Consider the following 23,200-nt stretch of genomic DNA (forward strand, 5'->3'; position numbering starts at 1 on the left):
TTGAGGGACACCATATTTTACTCTAGACTGATAAGAGCATTCGTTATTTAAGTAAACACACTGGAATCGATCTGTCAGATAAGATCTGAACCAGGTGAGGGCTGATCCTTTAATTCCTATAAGATTTTTTAACCTATCAAGTAGAATAGCGTGATCTATGGTGTCAAAGGCAGCACTTAGATCTAGCAGTACAAGGATGGCATTACTGCCCCTTTCAAGAGCTCAAAGTAAATCATTAGTTACTGTAAGTAGAGCTGTTTCAGTACTATGGTTTTGTCTAAATCCAGATTGAAAAACCTCATGAATACTATTACTTTGTAGATACAAGCGCAGCTGGTTAAACACAATCTTTTCTAGGATTTTGGCTATAAAGGAAAGATTAGAAATTGGTCTATAATTAGCAAGCTCGCGGGGGTCCAGATTTGGCTTTTTGATGATGGGCTTAATGACCGCCAATTTAAGAGAATTGGGTACGTAGCCCATGCTAAGAGATGAATTTACTATTTCTAGTAATGATTTTCCCACCTTTGGCAGTGCCTGTTTCAATAATTGCGTGGGTACTGGATCTAATATACATGATGTTGATTTTGATGAGTTAATTACACTAAGTAAATCTTTTTCTGTAACCGGGCTGAAACACTCTAGGTGTGTCTCAGAGCTGGAGCAGCATTCATCGATATCTATAAGTAAATTTTGGGGGTGATACTGAATTTTTTGTCTAATGCTATTAATTTTATCATCAAAGAACTTCATGAAATCATTACTATTAATGTCGACAGGGATAACGGAGCTAGTTTGTTTTTGACTGCCGGTGAGTTTAGCCACAGTAGTGAAAAGGAATCTAGGATTGTCTCTATTTTTCTCAATAAGCGATGAAATATACTGGGATTTTGTTTTAATTAGGGCTTTTTTGTAGTCTGTGAGACTATGCTGCCATGCGAGCCGGAAAAATTCTAGTTTTGTGTGTCGCCATTTACGTTCAAAGTTACGAGCGGTTTGTTTTAATGTACGTGTGTGGTCATTATACCACGGTGCTAGCTTTTTATCCCTGATTTGTTTTATTTTTGTCGGCGCTACGCGGTCCAGGTTAGAGCGGAGCACAGTTTGTAGATTTTCTGTTTTGTGCTCGAGATCATGCTCATAGGACGGAAGAGAGATGGTTAAGTCGGGGAGTTTATTTACAAATTCACTAGCAATTGCGGTTGTTATTTTACGCTTGCTGATATAGCGGGGCGGGAGGAGGATATTTTGATTAAAAACTATTTCAAACATAATTAGATAATGATCAGATATTGAGTCATGTTGAGAAAGAGTAACTATATTCTCAGCCTCAATACCCAGTGTCAAAACTAAGTCTAATGTATGACTACATCGGTGAGTGGGGCCAATTACATTTTGTTTAAAGCCTAGAGCATCTAAAACTGATTTAAATGCAATTTTTAGTGGATCCTGGTCCTTTTCAAAGTGGATATTAAAGTCTCCAACAATTATGATCTTATCAGAAAGAAGAATTACTGCTGCTAGAAAGTCAGCAAATTCACTAATAAAATTTGAGTATGGTCCAGGAGGACGATACAGTGTTATAAGCAGAAATGAATCCTGCACTTTGGAAGCAGGAGACGGGCCTGCTACTTTAAGACTAAGAACTTCAAACGACTTAGCATCCAATTGTGAGTTTTGAGATATACCTAACATTGAGTCATAGATTGTGGCAACACCACCGCCACGACCAGAGCTGCGTGGGTAACTGAAATAGCCTGTAAAACTGTAAAACAAGAGGCCCTCGTGTTTGGAAAACGGCAATATCACGGTTGCAGCGGTTAAGCCCATGCGCTGCTATTTTCTCGTCAATAGCGCAACATTGCTGTACTGCGGTTATCACGACAGAGTGTGATCTCGACTGGCTACCCCACAAGCCCAATGGTGACACATAAGGTAGAGCGGGACTGTGGAGGGTCTGACTAGTGACTTCCAACATGCTGAGAACCCACTCTAAAGCAGTTGAACTAGATGCAGCATTTTCATGGGGGTTTGGGGTGTTACTGAAGACAAATTGTGCTGAATTTAAAATAATGTGCATTTCCTGATTAGTTTCTTCAGAACAAACAGCTTCTACAGCTGATGTACCCTGGACTGTACGAGTTTTAAGCACACTAAGAGGGTTGCATGACTGACTCTCCTTCTGATACTCATCTATGGCCTCCTGAACTTCCTCAAATGACCGTTTGTTCATGTGTTTACACTTGAAGACACTGTATAGGTCGGGGTTGTTGCAGTTTCGTATGAACATTATAGGAATCTCAGCATTGATGTTCTCCATCCTACCCCCATGGCACTGTAGATAGTTGGAGGCACACTCTGCAGTGGGGTTTTACCTGACCCAGTGGTCAAACTGGGCTCTACTTGTCTTTGGGCTGTGTGGCATAGAAATTGGCGAGTGGCAAAGACGACACAGGACCATCACTAAAGTAACGTTTTAACATATCATATATTTTCTCAGAACTCTGTGTTAAAGGCAGAGCTGCTCTTAATTCTTAACTTTACTATGTTCTTAACCCTAGCCAAAAGATGACTTAAATTATAATTATGTTTTCTCTTTCTGTGTCAGGGCAACTACCTTTGGTTAGATATAGCTCCATAACATCTTTCCACTCCTGAACAGTGTCATTTTCATTATCATCACCTCTGAACATTGGAGGTTCCTTTATATGTCTGACCAAACAATAAAAGTTATCTTTGAGAGGTCAAGTGAATTGTTGGGGCTTTCAGTCTCTCTAGTACAGAGTGGTGCTAACGGGGCAGCAGTAACTGGGCTTTTATTGGCTAATATTTGACTTGCAATGGTCTTTAATAATCTGGCCCCCAAGTTCCCATATTTACTCACACAACTGCTGGATCACTTCACTGTAATTATCCCTGGGAGCTGAACATGTTGGCATCACTAGCACATTAGGAGGGGTACCCCTTGAACCTAAAGGGCTATCCTGGGTCATCTGTAACCCATGTGGGAGACCAGTTTTATGTAAACGTGTTCATACAGTCAAGGGACAGCCACACCACAATGAACAGTCAGACTTCTCATTTATTGCTGGAATTGCTTAATTTTATTTAACTAACCAGGTACCGTTTTAGATTAAACACAATGAGTAATGGATAGATAAATTAAACAAAACCAACTGTGAAGATATTACAACATATGTCAATATCACAAATATCATAATGGGCAACAAGTAATCATCTTTAGAAATAAACTACTCAAAACACTCAAATCAAACATATCTGAGCACAAGACACAGAGCAGAGTTAGCATAGCACACATGTACCTCTCTCCCTCTCCTGCATAGGGAAAAACTCATGAGCTACAAAAACTGGATATAAACACACTATTTACGCTGTGTTCTCAGTAAAAATGATAATTGAGCTTCACTTTGAAGTTATAATGCCTTCTTCAGCAGATTTGTAAAGTTTATAGAGTGCTAAGCTAATCAGAGAGAGAGTGAATACGCATCTGCGGTCACCATGTGAATTGCCCGGGAAAACAGGAGGCTTTCAGGTGTGGTGTCATGCTAATTAGTGCCCCACGTACAACTGATGAATGGGAACCCCCTATAACAAACTTTTAACAGAAAAGAGAGCCTAAAACCCACATTTTTTAATAAAAGCTTTGAAGGAATTTTTATTCATCTGGTACTAACCTTTTATTTATGTAAAATAAAAATATATATATACAACAATATTTATAAGAGCAAAAATATTACAGCTACATGCGCGACACCATCTGCAGCAAATGTTGTTGGTCTTTGAAGCTGGTCTGTGCAAAACTTAAAATTGTCTCCTTAACCCTTTCTTATAATTGGATTCACCTGTGTGTATGTAGGTCGTGGGTCAATGAGCTTACCAAATAAATTTAAATAAAGATCAAAGGTGTAGGAGCAGATTTTATATGGGGGGGCATTTGCTAAAATTAATCAAAGTGCAGCCTATAGTGACTTAGAACAACATTTGCGGAATTACAGTAAATCACAAAAAACAACATACATTTCTGTACTTCTGTTTATTATTAGTTAAATCCAACCACAGGTGACTTTACAACCTAAACATTTCACTCCACATTACATTTACTGCTGTTAGAAAAAAAATATGCATGCAATGTCGGAATTGTATACATATGACAAATACACATATGACAAAAAACTGATGTTATCACCTAATATTTAAAGTGGACATGAAACACTTCAAGTATTTAGTATAACTCACAAGATGTGTTTTCACTCTAACAAATATTATAAGTTTAACAGTTGTCAGATAAACTGATTAAAATAATAAGCAATCTAAATGTCATTTTTTAAGTAAGTGTAGCGCCATCTTGTCCCAGCGCTGAAAGTGACGTCATGAGGTTGGTTCTCGAACGCTAGTTCCTCAATGGATAATAAAAGCCTAACCAAAAATAGATGCAAAGGGGGCCACTTTTGTATTGCCCCTGGGTGTAGTAAAACTGGGTGTAGTAAAATTTTATAGGGTGAAGAACGTTAGCCTCCTGACAGCAAATCCACTCGGTTGCAGTCGGCACGGCAGTGCAGTGACGCATCTGCACCAGGTAAAGTTAGTGTTACCCACCCTCTCCACCTGTACGGGAACCGCTGCTGCTCCTCTGTATAAATCGGAGTGTAGGGTAATTTACCACAGCATGACTTAGATAAAACTCGGATGTGAGAAATCCCAGAACATGAAATGATGACCAATGAGTCAGAGCTTAGAATTTAAAATATATTAAAGTTTACTGGAAAAATAGTTTCAGCATTACAGATATATATAAAAGGAACACAAATTAATAAATATATATTAGAAAGAGTAAAAGTACATCAACGAGTCTACACATAGTGTAATAAAATCTCGATAGATCAACACATTCACAACCCAGAGAGAGAGAGAAACTAAAGCCAGTTGAGGGACAGAGAGAACCCCTCAGACTTCATCCAAGCAGTTATACATTTATGCAAATGACATGTGATTGGACAGAACTTATCAATATGATTACGTCAGCAGAGTCCAGTTAACAGCTTGTTGTCCAGTTCCAATGACGTGATCAGCTCCAGCCTGTCTGAGCAACAAGTTCTTATCATGATGTTGTTCAGCACTGTGTCCTTCATGAACACAGCAGACAGTCCTTAAGTGTCCTAAAGTCTGTAAGAAGAGGAAACGGAGGAAAAGAGAGGATGGAAAGATCTTCTGGCCTGTGTGCGACTTTACGCCGTGTAGAACAGGCATGCGCTGGCTATCTGAGGAGAGGTTCCCAGCACTTCACTCAGATAGCTTGTTGTCTCCTAGTTCATATGCCCTGGTCCCAGAACAGCAGAAAAGCAGTGAAGCTTCTCTGCCACTCAGGGTCACGTTCTCCTCACAGCTCTCACTGTTGATGAAAACACTCTGACCTTCCTGATTCCTGAAAAAGTACAAACAACCTCCAAAGCCTTGTGTCATTCTGACAGTTAAAAAGAGAGCAATGTTCATAAGGTTATTAAGTGAATTACTAAGTGAACAGTAAAAATAATAACTGTATATATAAATGTATAAAACATTTAGAATAAGAGTGTGAAGGTGTGGTTATCTCCAATCACACCCTTCAGGAGTTTGTAGCGTTAATCTGTCTCGTCTCCTCACCAGCTCGAACACATAAGCCATTGGGTTTCTAGGAATCTGATCAAAACCCCGTTCAGATTCGACTTCATCCATAATCTCGACAAACAACAAGCTCTTTTCCTTAACCGTGACCGCTAGCTATGTACCTGGGCTCTTCAACCAACCAACCTCGTGACATCACCAATGCTATAATTTTATTATAATTTAGTGTGTAAACATTTTGTATAAAAAATTCCCCCCAAAATAAATTACATTATATTTAATCCCTTAGAAAACTTGTACAAACTGATTCATGTCCACTTTAAAATAATATAACAACAGATTTTGTGGTTATTTTTATTGTTATTACTATAATAAATATTATTATTATTATTATTATTATTATCATTATTATTACTACTATTGTTATGTATTGGCATGTACTGTATATTCTGTTGTGTATTTACATTTTCTCCACTCTTTTTTAAAAAACTCAGTAGCGCTGGGTCCTGTGTTTTGAATTTTTTCTACTGAAAGCACTTCTTACGATGGTGTCCTTTTATTAAAATAATGTAACTTTACGTTTAATATAGATTTTTGGCAGCGGATAATATAAACGTTAGATAACCCAAACTCTCCTAGTCTGTTAGCAAATCCAAAAGTAATTTTTATTGCAGTATATTGTTATTGTTCTGATTCATTGCTCTCATCACTGACCTCAAATGTAAAGCCGGTGTTGTGCCGAATTTAGCCCCCCGCCAGGAAAAGCACCCCCTCTCGGGAGCGCGCACCCACGTCTTCTTGACTTTAACTTTACTTAGAAAATGGAAATACCCAAGATACTGTTTTAAGCTGCGCTGATTCATAAGAAATAAGGAAAAATAAACTTTACCTGCAGCCTCTCCCGAGAGGGAGTGCTTCTCATGGCGAGGGTGCTGAATTCAGCACTGAAGTAGTGCCTAAATCTGCACCCCCACCATGAAAAGCACCCCCTCTCGGCAGCGCGTGTTCTCGATAGAAGCGAAGATAATTGCTTTAGCTAACTTTAGCTTTTCATGGCGGGGGTGCAGGTTTCGTCTCACTTTCAAAATAGTTTATTTTTTTAAAAAGTTTATTTTTAAACAATGGCTTCGATGTGGTGAAACCAAGTCTGAGGTAAGAGATTAGTAACGTTAGTTTAGCTGAATAACATGATATCAGTGCAGGGTATCCGCGCCGGACTCCCCTTCATTCATACTAGAGACCACAACTAGACTGTTTAAAATGAATTTAAAAACGATGGAATGAGACCTTTAAAGAATTATCACACTTTCTGTAAATCCTATAAACTTCATTTAACTTCTCAAATATCACTGTGTTCATCTATATGATATATTTACCTGAAATTGCTGATCCAAGCAACCAATGATTTATAAAGGAAAATAATGAAAATTATCAGGGGAGCCCAAACCTCGTCATACCACTGTATCTGTGTCTCATATTAAAATTAAATTATTTTAAACATTAAATGTCACAAATATCAAAAACTCGGAATAATTAGAAAAAAAAGAAATTGGGAAGAGGCCAATAGAATAGAATGAGTTTAAACTGTTTTCTTTCTGTGTGTTGTGTTTGTGTATCTGTGTGTGTATCTGTGTGTGTGTGTGTGTGTGTGTATCTGTGTGTGTGTGTGTGTGTGTGTGTGTGTGTGTATGTAGAATGGAATCTGGAGGGGTAATCAGAATGAAACCAGGACTTAAGAAATGTAAGTCAACAAACACACAAACACACACACACACACACACACTCATATACAAACATACACACACATTGACACAAACACACTCACATAAACACACACACACACTCACACAAACACTCACATAAACACACACACACAAACATACACTCACAAACACACACTCACAAAAACACACAAACATACAAACACACACACACACACACAAACATACACGCACACACACTCACACAAACATACACGCACACACACTCACACAAACATACACTCACAAACACACACTCACAAAAACACACAAACATACACACACACACTCACAGACATACACACACAAACACACACTCACAAAAACACACAAACGTACACACACTCAGACATACACACACAAACGCACAAACAAACATACACACAATAACACAAACACACAAACGCTCACATATACACACTCACACACACACACTCACATAAACACACACTCACACAAACACACACACAATCACACAAACACTCACATAAACACACATACACTCACAAACACACACTCACAAACATACACACACACACTCACAGACATACACACACAAACATACACACACACAAACATACACTCACAAACACACACGAACATACACACACATACTCACAGACATACACACACAAACGCACAAACAAACATACACACAATAACACAAACACACAAACGCTCACATATACACTCACACACATAAAAAACACACTCACACACACACTCACATAAACACAAACATACACACACACACACACAAACACACACAAACATACACACACTCACAGACATACACACACACAAACACTCACATAAACACACATACATACACTCACAAAAACATACACACAAACATACACTCACAAACACACACTGACAAAAACACACAAACATACACACACTCACAGACATACACACACAAACATACACACACACAAACATACACGCACACACACTCACACAAACATACACTCACAAAAACATACAAACACACACACACACACAAACATACACTCACAAACACACACTCACAAAAACACACAAACACACACACAAACATACACTCACAAACACACGAACATACACACACATACTCACAGACATACACACATAAACGCACAAACAAACATACATACAAACATACACACAATAACACAAACACACAAACGCTCTCATACACACTCACTCACATAAACACACACACACACACACTCACATAAACACACACACAATCACACAAACACTCACAAACACACACAAACACACACAAACATACACACACTCACAGACATATACACACACACACAAACATACACTCACAAACACACACTGACAAAAACACAAAAACATACACACACTCACAGACATACACACACAAACACACACATACAAACATACACTCACAAACACACACTCACAAAAACACACAAGCATACACACACACACATTCACACAAACTCACACACACACAAACACACACACAAACATACACACACACAAACACACACACACACACACACATACACACACACACACACAAACATACACACACACACAAACACCCTCTACTCTCTCTCTCTCTCTCTCTCTGTATCAGTGCAGTGTGTGTAATGTGTGTGTAGTGTGTGTGTAGTGTGTGTAGTGTGTGTAATGTGTGTGTAGTGTGTGTGTAATGTGTGTGTAATGTGTGTGTAATGTGTGTTTTCTTGTGTTCAGGGTTCTGTGATTTCACACTGGATCCAAACACAGTAAACCCTCGTCTCTCTCTGAGTGAGGAGAACAGGAGGGTGGAGAGGGGAGAGGAGCTGCAGTCGTATCCTGATCATCCAGAGAGGTTTGATAGGTATCAGCAGGTTCTGAGTAGAGAGAGAGTTACTGGACGCTGTTACTGGGAGGCTGAGTGGAGCGGAGAGAGAGGAGCTGCTGTAGCTCTGAGTTATAAAACCATCAGCAGGAAAGGAGGAGGATCAGACTGTCAGTTTGGAGGGAATATAAACTCCTGGAGTCTGTACTGCTCTGATAACAGTTACACTGTTCTTCACAATAAAAACAGAACTGTTCTCCCCCCTCCTCCCTCCGGCTGTAGGAGAGTAGGAGTGTATGTGGACTGTCCCGCCGGCACTCTGTCCTTCTACAGAGTCTCCACTGATACACCCTCACACACTCTCACACACTTACACACACACTCACACACACCCTCACACACTCTCACACACTTACACACACTCTACACCACCTTCACTCAGCCCCTCTATGCAGGGATTGGGATTTATGGTTCTGGCTCCTCAGTGACTCTGTGTAAAATAGAATAACCCTGTGTGTAACAGAGTGTGTGTGTATGTGTGTATGTGTGTGTGTGTGTGTGTGTGTGTGTGTTGGGGAGCTGTATAAATCATTTCTATTCCAGACTAAAGACTTGAATCAAACTGATTCATCAATCTACAGTTTATCACACTGTTTATGATTACTGTAATAAAATGTATTTCTTTATTCCTGTAATTCATATTGTTATTTTTGTTGATTATTTCGTGTCATTTTATAATTTATAATCACAGAGCTTCTGTTACTGTTATACTATTTACCATTTGTATGTGTTTCTTTATTCCTGTATTTCAGATTATTATTCTGTTTCTTTTACCTTATTTTTGAGTTTATTATTATATAATAAATAAAAACATTAACATCAACTCTTGTTTTTTTTATTTATTGTTAAATTGTTAAACTAAAAATGTATTTTTAAAAGCCATTTATGTAGTAATTTACATAGTAGTAATTTTACGTAATTGATTAAATAGTTTAAATGGCTTAAATAGCTTATCTTCATAAAAATAGCTAATGTATAAATGATTTATTCAGTTATATTTTAAAATTATATTTTAACTAGTAGTGTTAATCAGTTACAAATGTTTCATTATGGATATTTAAATGTAAGAGAGAGTAACTAATACAGTCGCATCAATTGCTTAAAAATATTGTATTACTACATTCTTTGAATTATTATTATTATAAATCTTATAATTATAAACTATAAAATTTATAATTATTATTATAAATAAGCTCTGTCTTCAGGAGTCTCTTAAAGAATCTCTCGCTATCTTTAAGAGACTCCTGAAGACAGAGCTCTTTACAGAGCACTTACTCTCCTAACACCTCTAACTAACTACCTTCTACTACCAGATCAGGAGAATCTCTCACTATCTTTAATAAACTCCTGAAGACAGAGCTCTTCAAAGAGCACTTACTCTCCTAACACCTCTAACTAACTACCTTCTACTACCAGATCAGGAGAATCTCTCACTATCTTTAATAAACTCCTGAAGACAGAGCTCTACAAAGAGCACTTACTCTCCTAACACCTCTAACTAACTACCTTCTACTACCAGATCAGGAGAATCTCTCACTATCTTTAATAAACTCCTGAAGACAGAGCTCTTCAAAGAGCACTTACTCTCCTAACACCTCTAACTAACTACCTTCTACTACCAGATCAGGAGAATCTCTCACTATCTTTAATAAACTCCTGAAGACAGAGCTCTTCAAAGAGCACTTACTCTCCTAACACCTCTAACACACTAACTACTTCTAACCTCATTTCCTTCTTCCTCTCCTTCACTTCTCTATCCCTTTATTTCCCTTCGACCTCCTTTAAGCCCTATATAAAATGGTTTATCTTAATTCCTATTACTTTTGTACTTGACTATTGTAAGTCGCTTTGGACAAAAGCGTCTGCCAAATGTAATGTAATGTAATGTAATGTAGAATCATATTTTAAAAATGTAAAAAAAGATGAAATGCTGGTATTTCCCTGTATTTTGGAGAGGCAGACCAAAATAATTAAGTTTGGTGTTGTTTGCCTGTTAATGTTTATAACTCCACTATCCACTATTAAATGAAAAGGCTATTTAAATTCTAAAAAAGAACAATTATTACTGTGGATTTTTATCATAATGACCCTGTGAACATTGCATGCAACATAATACAGTTGCAAGAAAAAGTATGTGAACCCTTTGGGATTACTTGGATTTCTGCATAAATTGGTCATTAAACAAACACAGTCTGTTTAAACTAAAACCACACAAAAAATATATATGTTTGCAAAGTTTTATTGAACACAACACACACCACGCAGCGACACAAACAAATCCATGGAGGCAGGCGAGAGAAGCGTGTTTTGTAGCAGAGGTTTGAGAAGCTTCTGTTAATGAGGTACAACCACTGGTTTACTCACCCCACTCCACTGTTTCACTCTTAACATGTGATTATAAATTAAAATACACAGGATGTCAGCCTAGACCATATACACGGTTTTGTTTTATAAAAAACGCTCCTTGCTGCCCTGCTGAGAACAACAGCTTCAATGTTCAGATTTATAGTGTTAAAAATTTTAAGCCAGAAAAGGCTTTCTTTACTTTGTATTTTATTTATTTAGGGAAATCAAGAAAAAAAACATATTCTATTTTTTATAAAAACAAGTATTTATGTTAAGTGAATTCAAGAGAAATGGTCTTTTATTTTTATATATTTTTTTTTTTTCAGGAAATAGTTCAACTTTAAATGTCTAGAGAAACATTGCTGTTGTTAAAAATGCATTTTCCAAAAAAGGGAGTATTGGTAAAACTGGTTATAATGTTAATGTTAAGGCGGCGGGAGGTGGTGTCTGCAGCTGCTAAAAGTAACTAATAAAGTAACTTGTAAAGTAACTTAGTTACTTATAAAATCAAGTAATCCATAAAGTAACTAAGTTACTTTTTAAAGGAGTAATCAGTAATCGGATTACTTTTTCAAAGTAACTATACCACCACTGGATACACGGCATAAAAACCCCAGTCATCTCAGTTCTCTGTCGCACCTTTGTAGAGGGGTGACCAGTAACAATGATTAACAGAGAAAGGACAAAAGATAGCAGAGAACAGACAAAAAATGAAATATAAAAAAGACAATGAATTTTTCCACTTTAATTTTTAAGACCTTATTTCAAAGCCATCAATGGGTGTCTATATTGAGTCTATAATTATTTATAAACACAGCCAGATATTGATTATGACAAATAATATCTGGCTATTAAGGGGTTAGCTAACCTTACGCTAACTAAGTTAGCTTAGCTTAAAGGCTTGCATTGCTCTCTGAACAATATATGCTTGGGTAAGAGTAGCCGCTGTGTTTGGTATGTGTGTGTCTGTGTGTGTGTGTGTGTGTGTGTGTCCATAAGCTTTTTCTGTGCAGGTTTAATAAGAGCTAACTGGCTATCGTTAGCTCTGGGCTTAAAGCTACCTTTAGCTACATAGCTAAAACTTCCCCCACTGAAATAAAGTAGTTAACCTTAGCTAACATTAGCTTAAACATTTCACACTAAAATATATTTAACATTATCTAACCTAGCTAACGTTAGCTACAACATTCCCCACTAAAATAAAGTATTTACCATTGGATAACCTAGCTAACATTAGCTAACATGTTTCCCACTGAAATATAGTAAAACATTCCCCAATGAAATAAAATAGTTAACATTAGCTAACGTTAGCTAAAACATTTCACACTAAAATATATTTAACATTAGCTAACCTAGCTAACATTAGCTAAAAACGTTTCACAATGAAATATAGTTAACATTTGCTTACCTAGCTGTCTAGTATGTGATGCTCATCACTTAGTAAGTGGTGCTCACCACTTAATATGTACTGCTTACTAACCTGTACTGCTAAATTACATGTAATAATATAAGATGTACTAATTAAAGTTGTTTACAAAAACATGAGGAAAAAAATATATCAGATCAGAATAAAACATGAAAGATGTGCAAATTTATAATCCAGTTAAACGTAACACAACCTCCTCGTTTCCATTGTGACATTCTGTAAAAAAAAAATATATATATATATATTTTTTTTTTCTCATCATTTTTATTTCCATCATTCTTTCGTTATTACATATTTATTTCACCCTGTTCTTCAACAGACACTAAAAGAGTTCTGCTACTGCTACTTCCCTCTGGGATTAATAAATTATCTGTCTATCTGTGTCTGCCTGTCTGTCTGTCTGCCTGCCTGAATGACTGTATGTCTGTCTTTCTGCTTGCCTGTCTGTATGTGTGTCTGCCTGTCTAAATATCTGCCTAAATGTCAGCTGTCTGTCATCTACCTGCCTGTCTGCCTGTCTGCCTGTCTGAATGTCTGTCTGTCTGCAGACCTGTCTATCTGCCTGTATGTCTGCGCGCCTTTCTCCCTGCCTGTCTGTCTGTCTGTCTGCCTGTATGTCTGCCTATATGTCTGTCTATCTGCCTGTCTTTCTGCCTGCCTGTCTATCTGCCGGTATGTCTGCCTGCCTTTCTGCCTGCCTGTCTTTCTGCCTATATGTCTGTCATTTACCTGCCTGTGTGTCTGACTGTCTGTCTGTCAGCCTGCCTGTCTGTCTGAATGTCTGTCTCTCTGCCTACCTGTCTATTCACCTGTCTGCCTACCTGTATGTCTGCCTGTCTATCTGTCTGTGTGCCTGCCTGTGTGTCTTTCTGTCTGTCTGCTTGCCAGTATGTCTGCCTATATGTCTGTCTATCTGCCTGAATGCCTGCCTGTATGTCTGCATTTCTGTCTGTCTGTCTTTGCCAGCTGTTATATATATATATATATATATATATATATATATATATATATATCTGTATTATTATTATTTTTGTATTGACTCTGTCGCCCCCTGGAGGTGTAAGCGCGCGCTGCAGCCGTTACCCTGGGCAACAGTTTAACAACACTGCAGTGCTGGAGTTGACGGAGCTGCAGTAAATAAACAGAGGTGCGTACAGACCCAACAGACTGTCTAATATTACAGAAATATTCATATTTACAGAAATTACAGACTCTAATAACCAGTAAAACAACTCTAAACTGCAGCGTGTTACACTCTCTTCCTCTCTGTTACACTTCATTTACTGTAAAACTGAACACTGTAGTCCACTTTTGCAACAGACACATTTCTTAATTTTTTAATTTCCCTCAATATAAATGTAGACTGTGTTATTATGTAGTTTATTGGCTATGTGAATACACATATTGACAGCTTTCATTCTTTTACACTTGTTTGTGTATTTGCTGTTATTGTGTAATCATTTCTATTGAAGCTACAATGTAGAAAATAAATAAAATAAAGAAACTGAGAGAGAAACAGTGAATGAGAAGGTGGGTCTAAACTTTTGAAGTTGAAAGTTAAACTCATCCAACCTTTCTCGTTTCAGGAAAGCAGATTGACTGGAGATGCCTAAATTTTGTGAACTGGGAGCCGAGTCTTCACCTCTTTCAGACAGTCGTTTACCACCTGATCCTCCCGGTCTAATAGCCAACAGATACGTCGTCCAGCAGAGCCTGGGGAGGGGCAGCTTCGGCACTGTGTTTCTCATTAACGACACTAAAGCAGCTCCGGGAGAAAAACTGTGAGTCTTACCTACAGTACTCTAAATTACTCTACAGTACTCTAAAGTACACTACAGTACTCTACTGTACACTACAGTACTCTACACTACACTACACTACAGTACTCTACAGTACATTACAGTACTTTACAGTACACTACACTACAATACAGTACAGTACTCTGAAGTACTCTACAGTACAGTACACTACACTATAATACTCTACCATACTCTACACTATAATATAGCACACTACAGTATTCTGCAGTACAATATAGTACACTACAATACAGTACTCTACAGTACAATAGAGTACAGTACTCTAAAGTTCAGTGTCAAATGTAACACTGTCTGGATAAACTGGATAAAATAATGCAATAATTTAACTGGATTTTTTTTGCATTTACTGTTTTTGTAAATCAACAACTGGTTTCAAAGTTAAAAGGTAGCAAGCTAACATGTCAGTGGAAAATCGATTAGCATTTGGTGTGTAAAAATAGAAATAAATACATACAAAATTAATCTGTCCTTTATTGTTTAGTTATATGTTTAGTGTGATTTTTTAAATGGGATATGGGAATTTGGGATATATTCTTTTGTCAAACTATACCTTTCTTTTACCTTAGAGATGACTTCAGTATGAAATGCAGAGGACCTGCTAGCTAGTTCATCAGTATTAATAATTCCATATATTAATTATTAACTTTATATTTTAAATTGTTTAAGAGATATTCAAATGTACATTCATGTGGAGGGAACACATTGGGGTTTTCAGCCACAGCTGGTTATATTAGTAAAATAAGTTAAGCTAAAGCTGTCTTAATTAATTTAAATGTAATAAAATAATACATATTGCTCATTTCTGAATATAACATGAAAAACTATACTTTAGTTACATACATAGTTATTTAAAAATTAGAGGATTATATATTCAGATATATCATGTACAGACATGGATGAGGAAGTTACAGTTGAGTGTCCACACCAATAAATTGGGAGATCAGTATTAAGCATGTAGAAGTGCAGTGTGGAGTGCAGTACAGTATTGTTTGTAAGAAAGCATAATTTAGTAAAGCTGTAATATATTAATATATTAAAGGGACTGTGTTAAAAATTGAGCAGTGCAGATGATAATAATAGCCAAATAAACAGAAGAACCCATTTCAAAGACATGAAGTAAAATGGAAACTGTAAAGATGTAGAGCAATTATTTATCATCAATAAATATATATTTTTTACATGATCAACAGATTACCTATGGGTCTCCAGAAACACTACAGACCAGAAAACAAAAAGAATGTTATTGTCTTAACTGTTCGTGATCGATACATTAGTTTTCTTTATGATGTTCCAACTTTGAATGTGAAACTCTTTGCTTTTACATTTATTAGAAGCCCTGAGAAGAACTAATCCATGAGGTCTACTCTTCCCTTGTGCTTACTATATTGTACAGACATGCTAAAAATGGAAGTTGATTATTTATTTAATTTCTTGCGCCATCTCTGGTGCCACGTCCTGTGGATGAATCAGTGTTTGATCATTGCATTTAATCTCACAAAATTGAATGAAAACCAAATAATCATTTTACCACAAAAATATGAAGTTAGACCAAAAAATATTGGTTGAAATATTCCTAGAAAGAATTGCCTCTTTGGTGGACATATGATTAATTGTAATTTCCAACATGAAGTAAAAAAGAGCATTTGAATACTACAGCCTTCGTAGTGCTCCATAGATGTTACTTTGCATACACCAATTTTATTGGCCTGCATTGAAGCTGTTTGTTCAGTGATTTTACAGAAAATCACACAGCAAGTGGAGTTTCTGACCTGTTAGCCTTTTTCTTTTCCAATATGGTTTGTTCATACAGGATTGTTTAGTAACATAGACAGCGCACTTTGAGATTTCTGTTTTTTTTCTTATTATTTATTTTTAGTTTGCATTGGAGCAAAAAAGACATCACACATAATTCTAGAAATGGACAGGAATAAAAGTATTGGCACCCTCAACTAAATATTTTCATTTATTCTTTTAGTGGTATAGTGAAAGATTGGGTTAAAAATAAGGCAAGATTATTTCTATAGCATTTGAGAAAAAAAAAATATGCATAGCTGTTCTCTGTGTTCTTTGTGTTGAGAAACACCCATGGTTTTAGGAGGTGGATATAGTTGGATATTGTTTCCCATGGTAAGTTAAGAACTAATGAGAATGTAGATTACATGCCTGTAATTTAAAATAATTCTGTGTTCATTTATCTCAGAAGGTGGATGTCAGAGTTTGGAATTAGGCCACACCTGAGCGGACGACGTTACAGGTAACATTCCTATAATTGTTCAGTATTTAAGAATATATCTAAAAAAAAAACAGTTGACAAATCTGTTGACATTAGCGTTTACCACAACTGGGTTGACAGTCATTTATCAGTGTTTAATGGCTAATCCAATCAAAATTAAAATATGTCTCACTTTTACTTTCCTGCTTAACAATGTTAGCATTGCACCAGGTTAGCATTGATAGCAGCACCAGAAAAAAAAAACATTATACATCTTGCATTAGCCACCTTGGATTCTATGCTCAGGATCTTCCAACTTTTTCCAATCTACTATTCCAACTTGGATTAAGAGTTTCTCAGTTTTAGAATTAATCTGATTGTTCTAATTATTCTTGAAGAAATAGTCCCAAAACAATGGCCTAAAACAGGCCTGAACTTGGCCGCGATGCAGAACAATGTCTTACGTAAACAAAATGTCTGCATCTAAATCATGAACATGTAGTGATTAGTGTTTTATTTAATACATAGAAATGACCATATTGTGATGTAACACCTGCTTTAAAAATCTGCAGATCCTAAAAAGGTCTTGAAAAGTAGATTTCTTCATCTTAACAATAACAATTTGCCTTAAAGCCATCTCTTAAATATGCTACAGATAGTAAACACAGCTCTGTTTTTACCTTTGAACATTACATTTTGTAGTTTTCAAATTCCATAAGGAAGTAAGCTTACTGATTAAATGACAGCCTTACCTTAACAGAAAAAACAGTATTATTTATGGGTATATTCAGGTTTGTTAATTTATTAGTGTTTAACCAGATAGGATAAAATAAGAGGATAAAATAATTCTAAATAATCAAATACCAGGAATTATGGCTTTATTGGTGTCACATTTGCAGAATTTCACAACCAATATTCTTTACTGCAGGTTTACACTATTCATTTGATTATAGCGTCACTTGTGGAGTGATAAAGCAGTAACTTTAGAAAGTATAATTTGGGGTGGGGGGTGGTCTTTAGAGCTTAGCACTCCTATGTTTCAATAAAAAGGACATTTGTATATCAATATAATACAATATATCGGTATATTGTCCCACCCCTAATATTTGTTGCATAAAATTATTTTAAACAACAAATCCTGGAAAGACATATCATCCATTAAAAAACAGCTATGTATAAACAATTCCATTATAACTTGTGTTTGTTAAAAATATTGATGTTAGAAAATACAGCAAAGTCTTTATACTACAGTGAGTCATTTGTTCTGTCATTTTGTTATTGGGAATAACTTGAATTGTCTTAATTTTGTCTTTTTTGAAAATCTTAAAAAGTTTGTTTCGTGTTGCAAATAGATAATTATTCTTTAACGTTTTACTTCCCATATGGTCCATTTGCATTAGAAAATACTTTTCAAACGTTAAAGTATAATTTGCATTTTTCATCAATTGAAAGTATAAAAGTCCATGGTCCAAAGGATATTTAAAGTACAAACTAAACAGGAACTAAAACCAAATGTATACAATGTAACAGACACATGAACCATGGTTTGAACTGTGGTCTAGATGTTCAGGTGTGAAAAAGTAAACCAAAGGTAAAACTAAACCAATGAGTTCCATTGTGAAAGCTTTGTTCATATGTAGTAGCACAGTTTGTCCAGCAGGGGCACCACATGGCAAAATGATTCTTTAAACAAAAGTTTCTTATCTTCTAATGCTTTGTTATATAAAATTGTAATACCCTTTTATTTGCATTATTTCTAAATATATATAAAAATATATATTTTTTAGTGGTTTCTTAATACTACGTTTCCAGGAGTGAATGTTTATAGAAACTGTTCAATGTTTTTGGACTGTTCACAGGGATCTGCCTATATTGAAGCACCTTCACCATGGAACCTCTTAACTCCAATAATGGAGGAGGACCTTCTGATGACCTTCTGATACAAAGTGAGTTACATCTAGTAACATCAAGGAACTACTCACATGAAACAATATTATATCAACACCTTCCTAAAATAATCACATTTTAAAGTTTTTTAGGAAACACAAACACATATGACAGTTATTATGGCTATTTAAAAATGAGCAATGGTTTAAGAAGGAAGTTTGATACAGTTGAGCAGCAGAACCAATCAGAAATTCCTAGCTAGATTTATGAACTTACCTTTTTTGACTAAAATGCAGAATCAGTAACACTTAATAAAAAGACTAAACAACTCTGCAATATGTATATCCTCTGGCCTATACAGTTTTGCTATAGTAAAAAAATATAACTACTTACTGATTGAGGACAAGTCCTAAATGGTAAAGATTAGTTCAGTAAAGGTAGCCTAGTTTTTTTATTTTGAGTCAACCTCTGGACATAGATTATTATCATAAAGGGTAGAATCAAATGAACTGATCAACTTGCGATGTAGGAGATTTTACCACAGTTGGCTATGCAGCATCATGTGGAGATGATTCAGGCAAAAAAGTCAATTTTGCTTAAGTATTTTATTTTCAGCGATTATTTTATGAAGGTGATGATATGATATAAAACATTCAATTTAAAATACACAATAAACATGAATATGAACTTGTTTTCTTTGCATTATTTGAGGTCTGTAGTTTATAGAATAAAGCAACAATGTTCAGTTTACTCAAACATAAACTTATAAATAGCAAAATCAGAGAAACAATTAGAAACTGAAGTGGTATCTTATTTTTTTCCAGAGCTGTATGTGAAATATAGAGTATATAAAATACAGGATAAAGCATAGACATCAAACATGAAATAAAAGCAAGGAGATAATAAAAATATAAATATGTATAAACTATTTGAGTGTAGTTGTGTATTTTGAGCGCTATAATAAGTATATTTTGCATATACAAAGAATTAATCGGTTGCAAAGGAGTTAATTATGAAGTGCAAATGCTACATGTGCAAAATTGGACATTTAAACTTTATGCTCTACAACTAAGCAGGAGGTTATTAAAGTATGATTCAGGATGGCACCGGCATTGTATCCGGCTACCACAACACTTTCCTATGTATTTCTTTTTTCTGTATTTTACTTAATTAACTCTCCTCTTTCATCAAAGTCTGCATTAGTTCTGGTTAGAAACATTTCACCTTTAGTCTGTACCAGTGTCACATAAAATTATACCATTTATTTTTTGCAAACACTTTTGTTCAGTTTTTTTTTTTTTTTTTAGCAGGGTGGTTACGCAGAGATCTGTTTCTACAGTGACCAGCTCTTTGTCTTTGAGTGACTGGATCTATAAGTTGCCCTCAGGAAATCATGCTACCAGTTGTGGAGAAACCCTTCACTTAAGAGACATTATTGCAAAAACATTGTTTCTGTATCTTGCATTATAAGGTTATATTTTTCAGTACAGGGAGGTTCTACAGTGTCAGTGGGCTGTAAACTTTATAAACGGCACTGTGCAGAAAGGAACAGGAACATTAAGGTCTCTGTAAATGGATTCAAACTTTGACACTATCCATACCTTTTCCACAGTTACTGTTCTCAGATCCTATAATAATCCCTTGCTTTTTTTCTTCATGCTCAGTGTAGTACACAAAGACCAAGATTGAGTCCACATTTTTGCATGTAAACATTTTTTGACAATTTCTCCAGCCAATGTTAAGGCTGGTTTATACTTTGTGTGTCCAATTAACATGTTGTCTACAGTGTAGCCTGTGTGAGAACTGTACACCTCTGTGCACATTTAGTGTTGTGGTCTGCAAACAATGCTTACCGGTAGTGGAACTGATGACTATCAAGTGCAGTCCGTTCTATCTACCGAGAGATTTCTCTGCCGATTTGTATCTCCCTCCGAGCTCCAACAACAGCGTGAGGAGTGAAGCACTGAATGAACTGTACCAGTACATCAGTGAACAGCAGACAGCACACCCAGATGCTTTTCTCATTCTTGCTGGAGATTTCAACCATGCAGACCCAAAGGGTGTTTTCTGGACTTTTTAAACACAAAGACTTTCCAACCAGGGGAACAACACATTGGACCAGGTCTTTACAACACACAGAGGAGCCTACAAAGCTTCCCCCAGCAACATCTCTCTGCTAAACTACCTGAGTGGATTCTTTGCAAGGTTTGAGCCACTCCATAACACACCTGCCCAGAAATTCATCCCTTCTCCTGGTGACCAGGTGCTGACGCTGTCCCCAGACAGTGTGAGGAGAGCATTCAGAAGGATTAATGCTCAAAAAGCTCCTGGGCCTGACAACATTCCTGGTCATGTGCTAAAGGACTGTGCCTGGGAACAGAGGTTTATACGGACATCTATAACACCTCTCTGTGTGAGGCTGTGGTTCCCACATGCTTCAAAGCCACAAATATGATCCCTATCCCAAAGAAAGCATAGCCATCCTGTCTCATTTACTATCGTCCGGTTTCACTCACTCCCATCCTCATGAAGTGCTTCAAACGACTAGTCATGCACCACATTAAGTCTTCTCTCCCCCCCTCCCTGGACGCCTATCAGTTTGCATATCGGTCAGACTTTCTGACCGGAAGACCACAGGCAGTGCGGGATGGCAGCAACACATTCAGCATCACCACATTGAACACAGGGGCTCCCCAAGGATGTGTGCTGAGCCCCCTTCTGTTCACTCTGCTGACCCATGATTGCACACCAGCACACACCTCCAACCTCTTCGTCAAGTTTGCGGATGACACGACGGTGGTGGGTCTCATCAGCAACAACGATGCACAGCATCCTGCCGCAGGACCAACCAGCACATCGTAAGAGCATCTGAGAACACACACTTGCACTACACACCCCATAACTGCACTACTGCTTATACTCGCACTGTCATACACACTTCAATTCCCCATAAAAACTGTGAACTTTAAGAACTTTACACTCTTATTCATTTTACCAGCCTTAAGCTATTATACCATATTTGCACTACTGTTTTATACTGTTTTAAGATATCATTCCATCTTAATCAACCCCCCCCATCACTATTGCACTATTGTCCTCTGTCTCACATATTTCTATTTGTGTATTGTAAATATAACGTCTACCATTCTTTTATATTTATAATCATTTTCTGTACGTGCTGGAATTCTTGGGAAGGAGAGTAACGTAATTTCAATTCTCTGTATGTCCTGTACAAATGCAGCATTGACAATAAAACTACTTGACTTGACTTGACTTGACTTGATTTTGTTACTGTGTCTCTATTTGCAGGATAAGTCTAGGTGTAGACTGTGTGAGGAAATTTTCAAAGATCCAGTCTCTATAACCTGTGGACACAGTTTCTGCAGACTGTGCATCAACAGATACTGGGACGAAACTTGTTTGATTGGAGATTTCATCTGTCCCTCCTGCAGAAAGAGATCTAAAACACTTCCTGCTCTACATCCACACACAGAGGAGTCTCTAAAAATGGACTTCCACCAACAAGAGAATGTCCTTCACAGAGTTTTACAGAAACACAAAACCTGTATGAAGAACAGGTATGAGAGTTTTTTTGAGGGAATCAAAATACAAGAAAACAGAACTCTCCTGAACAGGATTTACACACAGCTCTACATCATAGAGGGAGAGAGTGAAGGGGTTAATGAAGAACATGAGGTTATAAAGATGGAGAAGACTTCAAACAAATACTTACAGGAAACCCCAATAAACTGCTTAGACATCTTTAGACCCGTAGAAGATCATAAAGAAGGAATGGAAGGAGTGAACAATACAGCTGTGATGGATAATAGTGTCAGACAAAACGAAAGGAAAGAAGATAAAGGACCAAAAGAGCTTAGAACTGTACTGACTAAAGGCATCGCTGGCATTGGAAAAACAGTCTCCGTACAGAAGTTCATTCTGGACTGGGCAGAGGGAACAGCCAATCAGGATGTAGATTTCATGTTTGTGCTTCCATTCCGAGAGCTGAACCTGATTAAAGATGAGCAGTACAGTCTTTACACACTTCTCTGCACTTTTCATCCTGAGATCAAAGACCTGGACTCTAGGATTTGTGATGGACGCAAAGTTGTGTTCATCTTTGATGGTCTGGATGAAAGCAGAATTCCACTGAATTTTTCACAGTGTGAGAAAGTGTCTGACATTACCGCCACATCATCAGTGGATGTGTTAATGACAAACCTTCTCAAAGGAGAGTTGCTGCCCTCTGCTCACATCTGGATT

General features: G+C 36.8%; 2 protein-coding genes and 1 long non-coding RNA gene across 13 annotated transcripts in view; 2 read left to right on the forward strand and 1 right to left on the reverse strand.

Annotated features, from left to right (window-relative positions):
• LOC125784528 (NACHT, LRR and PYD domains-containing protein 12-like) overlaps nucleotides 1-10,069 on the forward strand; it is a 207,534-nt gene extending 197,465 nt beyond the window's left edge. For all 10 annotated transcript variants that reach the window (XM_049468291.1, XM_049468279.1, XM_049468292.1 and 7 more), the window contains 2 exons: nucleotides 7,317-7,363; nucleotides 9,099-10,069. In XM_049468291.1, the coding sequence (XP_049324248.1) occupies nucleotides 7,317-7,363; nucleotides 9,099-9,694 (643 nt within the window). In that variant the 3' untranslated portion in view covers nucleotides 9,695-10,069. The remainder of the gene's footprint in view (nucleotides 1-7,316; nucleotides 7,364-9,098) is intronic.
• The window catches only part of LOC107197415 (NACHT, LRR and PYD domains-containing protein 12-like), a 122,152-nt gene extending 112,083 nt beyond the window's left edge, over nucleotides 1-10,069 (forward strand). The window contains exon 14 of the mRNA XM_049468316.1: nucleotides 9,828-10,069. The gene's annotated coding sequence lies outside the window, so the exon portion shown is untranslated. The remainder of the gene's footprint in view (nucleotides 1-9,827) is intronic.
• LOC125784801 (uncharacterized) overlaps nucleotides 1-23,200 on the reverse strand; it is a 177,119-nt gene that overhangs the window by 38,030 nt on the left and 115,889 nt on the right. The gene's annotated exons all lie outside the window — the stretch shown is intronic.

Source organism: Astyanax mexicanus, chromosome 1 (genome assembly GCF_023375975.1).
Source record: "Astyanax mexicanus isolate ESR-SI-001 chromosome 1, AstMex3_surface, whole genome shotgun sequence".
In the NCBI taxonomy this organism is placed as follows: domain Eukaryota; kingdom Metazoa; phylum Chordata; class Actinopteri; order Characiformes; family Acestrorhamphidae; genus Astyanax; species Astyanax mexicanus.